At 42.4% G+C, this 9,815-nt stretch overlaps 1 protein-coding gene across 3 annotated transcripts in view; it reads left to right on the plus strand.

Moving 5' to 3' along the window:
• Positions 1-9,815, plus strand: part of mrpl11 (mitochondrial ribosomal protein L11) — a 47,279-nt gene that overhangs the window by 30,657 nt on the left and 6,807 nt on the right. For 2 of the 3 annotated variants that reach the window (XM_064954666.1, XM_064954664.1), the window contains exon 3: positions 9,649-9,744. The exons of the other annotated variant lie outside the window; for it this stretch is intronic. In XM_064954666.1, the coding sequence (XP_064810738.1) occupies positions 9,649-9,744 (96 nt within the window). The remainder of the gene's footprint in view (positions 1-9,648; positions 9,745-9,815) is intronic. 3 annotated transcript variants of the gene reach the window in all.

A 9,815-nucleotide genomic window follows, 5' to 3' on the forward strand; every position in this document is an offset into this window, starting at 1 on the left:
TGCCATTTCATTGTCTGGTCAGTCAATTTGCCTTTAACTTTCCAGAAGTCTGTCTGCTCCAGAGTATTATATATATTTGTATTTATCTAGGCAAGTCATTTAAGAATAAATTCTTAATTACACTGACCGCCTAGGAACAGAACAACTGATTTGTACCATGTCTGCTCGGGGATTCGATCTAGCAACCTTTCGGTTACTGGCCCAACGCTCTAAACACTACGCTACCTGCCTAGTGGTTAGAGCTTGTCCAATTTGGAGCTGAGATTCCCATAGGCTGGAACATCAACCTTATTGCCCGCTCCAGTAGCGCTCACATTAGGAGCTCAGGGCACGCCCGGCCAGCATGCATTTGTAGTCTGCTTGTGTGCTGCTTGCTTTAGCTACTGTCATGGAGTTAGCTAAATATTTTCATAAAGAAACTGATCAAACACACAGGTGCTAAATCAAGGTGACTTACAAAGATGAGAAGCAAGAGAGGGACTGGGGTGATGTAGTGTCCACAACTAAAGAATCATTGTCTGAAAAGACATCCCAAAAGCATGATGGTGTACTTACTAACGTGCACATGCTAAAAGAAAGGAAAGGAATAGATAAGTGTCATCGTAGCAAGGTATTTATAAACTAAACATCTTTTATTTTTAGTTTCAACTAAATGTTTCATTCATTTTTGTTCTATTATCTATACAATAGGCCATAATTGATTTTGGCCCAATAGGCCTGGCATATTCCCACGTTCAAGGAGCTTTCCATTTTGATTGGGTTATTTTGCCTAAACCTTTAGGCCTATCTATGGAAACATTTTAAATCAACTCCACATCCCTGCCCAGCCTGGTAAGTGTGGCCAAAAGGGTGTTTAGCATCCCCAGTGGCTCTGCAAGTGTGGAAAGGATATTCTCCGCTGCTCACCTGTTGTGACAAATCTCCCCCCTGCCAGAAGTCCCCCCCCCACCCCACCCCCGTCACTAATTTTCTTAATTTTGTGTAGAGTCAATTACTCTCTGTGGCACACATCAGAGTCAAACACTTTCTAGAGAACAAACTTTGTCAGGATAGGCAACCTAAATTAATAATTAATGTATTGTGTTATATTAAGCAGAGGAGGGAGTGAAATGTTGGCAAGCAATAAACATTTCAGGACAACTATGGCTGAATTAGTATCCATACGCTTTCAAAAATACTAATCGAATAAGACATGGGAGAGATGACGAATTTTGACAGATGTATTAATAGACTAGTACAAAATTCAGTAGCAGATTTAGGTACGGGCGACTCTGACAGTCGGCACGAGGGGCCCCCTGGTGCGGGCGGGCGGGGACACTAAGGACGGGGGTTCACCCAGGACGCCTTGCAAGCTAGAACCGCCACATACACTTGAAACAAATAGCCAAACCAAATCATTCCGTGTATTTCTTTGTAGACTATAGCCTTGAAATAATACAGCCTAAATAATTCATTTTCATTCCTTCTAGGCTCCTTGTCTGGCTCCTGACCTATATGGAGTGTTTACATGCTGTTTAATATGACATGTAGCCTTCTCATGTTAATTCAAATACTTTACATTCAAATCCATGTGGTTTGGTTTCGATACTTAAATACCAATTGGTAGGTCAAGGTAGTCACAAAAATAGATGGGTGTTGGTTAAATTGTGATTTTTAATGATTGGAGCGAATTTGGAGGGCCAGTTTTTTTCTGTTTTTTTCTTGTGTGTGTGGAGTGGTTTTTAGCGGAGCGCAGGAAAGCACATGCAGCGCCGCGCAAGCACCTCTCCATGAGCGTTGTTTCCAACTGCTTAACTCTGCTCACATGCTCTGGTCTGCTCTGCATATGCTCCCTCTCTCTTTCTATATATACCGTTGAAGTCGGAAGTTTACATGCACTTAGGTTGGAGTCATTAAAACTAGTTTTTCAACCTATCCACAAATTTATTGTTAACTATAGTTTTGGTAAGTTGGTTAGGACATCTACTTTGTACATGACATAAGTAATTTTTCCAACAATTGTTTACAGGCAGATTGTATCACAATTCTAGTGGGTCAGAAGTTTACATATACTAAGTTGACTGTGCATTTAAACAGCTTGGAAAATTCCATAAAATTATGTCATGGCTTTAAAAGCTTCTGATAGGCTATTCGACATAATTTGAATTGTACCTGTGGATGTATTTCAAGGCCTACCTTCAAACTCGGGGCCTCTGCTTGGCATCATGGAAAAATCAAAAGAAATAAGCCAATTGTAGACCTCCACAAGTCTGGTTCATCCTTGGGAGCAATTTCCAAACACCTGAATGTACCACGTTCATTTGTACAAACAATAGTATGCAAGTATAAACACCATGGGACCACGCGGCCGTCATACCGCTCAGGAAGGAGACGCGTTTTTCCAGAACAACATGCTGGAGAAACGGTTACAAAAGTATCTATATCCACAGTAAAACGAGTCCTATATCGACATAACCTGAAAGGCCGTTCAGCAAGGAAGAAGCCACTGCTCCAAAACTGCCATTAAAAAAAATCCAGACTACGGTTTGCAACTGCACACGGGGACAAATATCGTACTTTTTGGAGAAATGTCCTCTGGTCTGATGAAACAAAAATAACTTTTTGGCCATAATGACCATTGTTATATTTGGGGCAAAAAGGGGGAGGCTGACTCAGTTACACCAGCTCTGTCAGTAGGAATGGGTCAAAATTCACCCAACTTATTGTGGGATGCTTGTGGAAGGCTACCAGAAATGTTTGACCCAAGTGAAACAATTTAAAGGCAATGCTGCCAAATACTAATTGAGTCTATGTAAACTTCTGACCCACAGGGAATGTGATGAAAGAAATAAAAGCTGAAATAAACCATTCTCTCTACTATTATTCTGACATTTCACATTATTAAAATAGTGGTGATCCTAACTGACCTGAGATGGAATTTTTACTAGTATTAAATGTCAGGAGTTGTGAACCTGAGTTTAAATGTATTTGGCTACGGTGCATGTAAACTTCTGTCGTGTCTTTGGCTATGCCGGATTAAGTGATATGACATGCTTTTCTATAAAATAATTTCTCCGTAATTAATATTACCTGATTGAGCTAATAATGTACATGTAATTAACTAGAGTCGGGCACCACAATAATATTTATAGAGCAGTTTATCTTCCGAATAAACTCTTAAAGACCTAGTAATATTTTACGTGAATAGCAGTCAATATTTAATCGTCATCTTAATTCAGTCTCATCTGAAAGTTGTAAATTCTTGGTTATCTGCACGAATCCTGGCTAACAAGTTGAATCAGCAATACAAAATTGGGTTTAATTATTTATTTACTAAATACCTAACTAATCACACAGAATTACATATACACATATTTAAATCATAACTTGATGACAAATTACGTCATAAAGGAAAACGTCCCTAGCGGGCGGAACAGATATGACAGCTGGTTACACAAAAGAAAAGGGGCTGGGTTTGAGTGAAAGAGCAGGAAAACTGAGGAACAAAGGGTGAAGCTGTACCATCGTAAATACAGTATCTTATGCATTCTAAATTACCGCCCATTTGGAAAAGGAAAATGCAATAAATATTTACTCTGAGCTGCGCTTCGGTAGGTTGGTGGTAGATGGAAGGCCGTGTTGCCCAACCAAGTCCTTTGAAGAATGTCTCTGCTGGTAAATTGAATACGTTGTAGTAAGGTCGTTGAGTGGTAGACGGGATACTCTGTCTGTTCCTTCCTTGCTAACTCAACGGCGAGGAGGTATCACTTCTGTAGTGAATAAGAGTTCAAAGTTCATACCATTCGCAACCAAAGCTGATGTTGGCTTCGTTCTGTAGTTATTATCTGAACCATTCTGACATCGGACCGTCGATCTCGGAACAGGAGGTTATATTGTCGTCAAAGGCTTATATAGGAAGGGAGAAGAGGGCGTATTTGAAAAGTTTTATAGCCCATGTCCCTTCACAGGGGCGGGCCACTGATTGAGCAGAGCCCTATCTTATGAAAACCCAAATCTCACATTTTAGAAGCTAAAATCACATTTCATCCCATGAATAATTTCATATTCAAACATTTAAATTGAACAACAATTCCATGTGAATCCGATAACTCTGTGTAGACTTTCCACTGTAGAGTTTGTCATCTTATCATTGATGAGAATGTCTCAGATGACAACCGAACTGACGTCATATTCATTGAGTACCACCGCATATGTTCCATTGGTCGGATTACCAGAATATAGTTCATTTCCCCCCACCTTCCGATGTTCCCAGAATCTCTATGTTAACCAAGGGTTTTGCAAATGTAACATCAGTAGGGTAGAGAGAGGGGAAAGAGGTATTTATGACTCATAAACCTACCCCCAGGCCAACATCATGACACTTCCGACAACTGTATCTATCGCTCGGCAATTCAATTTAAGGGCTTTATTTGCATGGGAAACATATGTTAACAATGCCAAAGCAAGTGAAGTAGTTAATAAACAATAAACAATTAACAGTAAACATTACACCCCCAGACATTCCAAAAGAATAGACATAATGTCATTATGTCTATTTGCAGATTGTTACAAGTACCATAGGGCAAATAAACATATGGACTCTATTTACCATGGTGTTTGTTCTTCCCTGGTTGCCTTTTTCTTGTGGCAACAGGTCACAAATATTGCAGCTGTGATGGCACACTGTGGTATTTCACCCAGTAGATATGGGAGTTAATCAAAATTGGGTTTGTTTTCGAATTCTTTGTGGATCTGTATAATCTGAGTGAAATATGTCTCAAAAATGTTCCTACATTTTAGCAGGAGGTTCGGAAGTGCAGCTCAGGTTCCACCTCATTTTATGGGCATTGTGCACATATCCTGTCTCCTCTTGAGAGCCAGGTCTGCCTACAACAATCTTTCTCAATAGCAAGGCTATGCTCACTGAGTTGGTACATAGTCAAAGCTTTCCTTTGGTTTGGGTTAGTCACAGTGGTCAGTTATTCTGCCGCTGTGTACTCTCTGTTTAGGGCCAAATAGCATTCTAGTTTGTTTAGTTTTTTTTTTCAGTGTGTCAAGTAATTATCTTCTTGTTTTCTCATTTGGTTGGGTGTAATTGTGCTGCTGTCCTTGGGGCTCTGTGGGGTGTGTTTGTAAACAGAGCACCAGAGCCAGCTTGCTTAGGGAACGCTTCTCCAGGTTCATCTCTGTAGGTGATGGCTTTGTAAAAGACGATTTGGGAATCGCTTACTTTTCGGTGATTGTAGAATTTTTAACGTTTCTTTTCTGGATTTTGATCATTAGCGGGTATCGGCCTAAATCTACTCTGCATGCATTATTTGGCGTTTTACATTGTACACAGACATTTTTGCGGAATTCTGCATGCAGAGTCTCAATTTGGTGTTTAACCCATTTTGTGAATTATTGGTTGGTGAGCAGACCCCAGACCTCACAACAATAAAGGGCACAACAATATGAGTTCTATAACTGATTCAAGTATTTTTAGCCAGATCCCAATTGGAATGTTGAATTTTATGTTCCTTTTGATGGCATAGAATGCCCTTCTTGCCTTGTCTCTCAGATCGTTCACAGCTTTGTGGAAGTTACCTGTGGGGCTGATGTTTAGGCCAAGGTATGTGTCATTTTTTGTGTGCTCTAAGACAACGGTGTCAAGATGGAATTTGTAAACGTAGCAAAAAAAGAAATGTTTATCACCCTGTCTTTCACAGATAATTTGTAAAAATCCAAATAGATCTTCATTGTAAAGTGTTTAAACAATGTTTCCCATGCTTGTTCAATGAACCATAAAAAAAATTAATGAACATGTCGCCTATGGGCACAAACCCACCGTCGCTGGACCAGACAGGACTGGCAAAAGATGCTCTTCACTGACGAGTCACGGTTTTGTCTCACCAGATGTGATGGTCGAATTTGTGTGTATCGTCAAAGAAATGAGCGTTACACCGAGGCCTGTACTCTGGAGTGGGATCGATTTGGTGGTGGAGAGTCATGGTCTGGGGCGGTGTGTCACAGCATCATCGGGCTCAGCTTGTTGTCATTGCAGGCAATCTCAACGCTGTGTGTTACAGGGAAGACATCCTCCTCCCTCATGTGCTACCCTTCCTGCAGGCTCATCCTGACATGACTCTTCAGCATGGCAATGCCACTAGGCCATACTGCTTGTACTATGCGTGATTTCCTGCAAGACAGGAATGTCAGTGTTCTGCCATGGCCAGCGAAAGCCCAGATCTCACGTCTGGGACCTGTTGGATCGGAGGGTGAGGGCAAGGCCATTCCCCCAGAAATGTCCGGGAACTTGCAGGTGCCTTGATGGAAGAGTAGGGTAACATCTCACAGCAAGAACTGTCAAATCTGGTGCAGTCCATGAGGAGGAGATGCACTGCAGTACTTAATGCAGCTGGTGGTCACACCAGATACTGACTCACGTTTGATTATTCCATTTCTGTAGTCACATGTCTGTGGAACTTGTTCAGTTTATGTCTGTTGTTGAATCTTATGTTCATACAAATATTTACACATGAAAATAAATGTAGTTGACAGTGAGAGGATGTTTCTTTTTTGCTGACTTTATTTGGTCCTGGCAACTGGACCTTTTTTGGGACACCATTATTTTTGTCTTGCTGAGATTTACTGTTAGAGCACAGGTCTGGCAGAATCTGGGCAGAAGATAAAGGTGCCGCTTTAGGCCCTCCTTGGTTGGGGACAACCGCACCAGATCAAGCAGTTGATAGTTGACTTCAGATTCTAGTAGGGTGAGGCCGGGTGCTGCGGACTGTTCTAGTGCCCTCGCCAATTCGTTGATATATATGATGAAGTGGGTGGGGCTTAAGCTGCATCCGTCTCACCCCACGGACCTGTGGAAAGAAATGTTGTTTTTTTTGCCAATTTTAAGCTCACACTTGTTTATGTACATTGATTTTATGTCGTATGTTTTTCCCCAACACCACTTTTCATCAATTTGTATAGCAGACCCTCATGCCAAATTGATTCAAAGGCTTTTTTTTAAATCAACAAAGCATGAGAAGACATTGCCGTTGTTTTGGTTTGATTGTTTGTCAATTAGGGGGTGCAGGGTGAATACGTGGTCTGTCGTATAGTAATTTGGTAAAAAGACGACAATTTGACATTTGCTCAGTACATTGTTTTCACTGAGGAAATGTACCAGTCTGCTGTTAATGATAATGCAGAGGATTTTCCAAAGGTTGCAGTTGACGCATATCCCACGGCAGTTATTGGGGTCAAATTTATCTCCACTTTTGTGGATTTGGGTGATCAGTCCTTGGTTCCAAATATTGGGGAAGATGCCAGAGCTAGGGATGATGTTTAAGTATAGCCAATTGGAATTTGTTGTCTGTATCATTTCATTGAGGATACCATCAACACCACAGGCCTTTTGGGGTTGGAGGGTTTGTATTTTGTCCTGTAGTTCATTCAATGTATTTGGAGAATCCAGTGGGTTCTGGTAGTATTTTATACTTGATTCTAAGATTTGTATTTAGTCATATGTTTTTGCTCTTTGTTCTTTGTTATAGGGCCAAAAAGATTGGAGAAGTGGTTTATCCATACATCTCCGTTTTGGATAGATAACTCTTTTGTTGTTTGTTCTGTATTTTCTAATTTTCTCAGAAGTGGTTAGAGTCTATGGATTCTTCAATTACATTGAGCTGATTTCTGACGTGCTGTTCTTTCTATTTCCGTGGTGTATTTCTGTAATGTTTTAGTGATTCACCATAGTGAAGGCAAAGACTCAGGTTTTCTGTATCTCTCGCTCTCTCTCTCTCATTTAGTATGTTGCTAACACCATGGGACAGCATCTCTGCCGGTCTGTGACCCTTTCATGTCATCCTCTGTGTTGATCTTAAGCAGAAATGCTTATCTGTCTGTCTGACTCGGTGCATGTCCCTCTGTCTGTGCTTAAGCACTTTATAACCACATTAGACCCATCTCCTCTACTCCCTGCTAGTCTGTGTGGATTTTCATGTCATTGTTCCTTGGCCGTAGAGTCTCTGATGGATCATTATCTGCTGGGGGAGAACAGAAGGAAGGGGAGCCCAGATCTGTGTGAGGCAGCGCCTTGCTTCGACTTGCTCCCCAACATCCCAACCTTTTATAGTAATCCATATTTAATTAGACATTTTCTCTCCATCCTTCCTCCCCATTTGTTTGTTTAGCTCTGTTTTTTTATAGAGGGGGGGGGGGCAATAGATGGCAGTGAGGTTGACATGGGATTCCTCCTAATCAAATCAGAGGGAGAGGCTCCAGGGACTTCATGGTTTAATTTCATGAGAGATATAATTCAAATGGGCCTCATCTGCTCTGAAACAATATCAGCCGTGAGAAAGTTGTGACTTCATTCAGGTTGGGTTTTTTTAAAGGCTGAGAGAAGATGCATAGAGGCAGTAATATTGATTGGATGGATTGACAGATCAATTCACACAGGAGATTTTGAATGTATTTTTTTATTTTTATGGAGTGAAGCTAAAAATAGTTATTTTTCTGCTCCTTTAGTCCCAAATAAAGGTCATACTCCTCCTGTCATTGAAGAATGTCTGCTGGGATGAATGGCTTTTCATTCGAGACATTTAAGATCTGCAGGCAGTGTTCAACACGGTCCATCACGGCAGCACATAAGCTCCATTCAACTGTAAAAATCTGTTTTTCTCGTTCCTCGCATACTCTGAAATGAACATTTCAATCAGAGCTTGTGTGTTGCCCTAGGATAAGGATGGCGGGTGGTCAGTTTACATTTTAGCAGCGGTAATTAGATTGCTTTATATTCATTGCCTCCCAATGCAACTCTGAGGAATGGCTTATTGTGCTGTGTTTGAGTGTGGAGCTAGGCTAGGAGAGTGTGGAGCTAGGCTAGGAGAGTGTGGAGCTAGGCTAGGAGAGTGTGGAGCTAGGCTAGGAGAGTGTGGAGCTAGGCTAGGAGAGTGTGGAGCTAGGCTAGGAGAGTGTGGAGCTAGGCTAGGAGAGTGTGGAGCGAGGCTAGGAGAGTGTGGAGCGAGGCTAGGAGAGTGTGGAGCGAGGCTAGGAGAGTGTGGAGCGAGGCTAGGAGAGTGTGGAGCGAGGCTAGGAGAGTGTGGAGCGAGGCTCGGAGAGTGTGGAGCGAGGCTCGGAGAGTGTGGAGCGAGGCTCGGAGAGTGTGGAGCGAGGCTCGGAGAGTGTGGAGCGAGGCTCGGAGAGTGTGGAGCGAGGCCAGGAGAGGGAGTGGGGGTGCTCGTCGACTTAATGTCACCCATCCATTTCGGTTTCTCTGTTTGCCTGGCAGGCACTGGAAACAGGAGGCTCATTTATCACATGGTCTCCCAGGCACCGGCCAAGCACATGCATTCTGTCATACCCTGACATACACACACACAGTTGAGTACACAACCAACACAAAAACAACCACCCCCACAAAAACTACAGACACAATGACTCAACCACACTTGCAGATGCTCTCACTCCCCGGGGCAGCCATGCGTGCTCATACACTCAGCCCGCCCTGAGAAGCCCTGTGATTGATTGACAGACCCAGGCTAGTCATTGGTATTCCAGCAGCTCGCTGCATCTACCGTAAGTGTCACTCTGATGGATGTTTGCGGCTCCAGACACCTCATCCATTTCAAAAAATGTTCGCCCGTCTCGGTCTGTCTTCACTGTATTCTCTCCTGCTGTCTCCATCAGAAGGGCATCCCCATCGGCCAGTTCTGCAAGGACTTCAATGACAAGACCAAAGAGCTCAAGGAAGGAATCCCTCTGCCCATCAAGATCCACGTTAAGGTGTGTTTTATTTTAAAGTTGTTGTTTTTTATACCAGACTTAGGGCCTGCAACCTACTCAGTGTACCCGCC

Source organism: Oncorhynchus masou, chromosome 32 (genome assembly GCF_036934945.1).
Source record: "Oncorhynchus masou masou isolate Uvic2021 chromosome 32, UVic_Omas_1.1, whole genome shotgun sequence".
Classification (NCBI taxonomy): domain Eukaryota; kingdom Metazoa; phylum Chordata; class Actinopteri; order Salmoniformes; family Salmonidae; genus Oncorhynchus; species Oncorhynchus masou.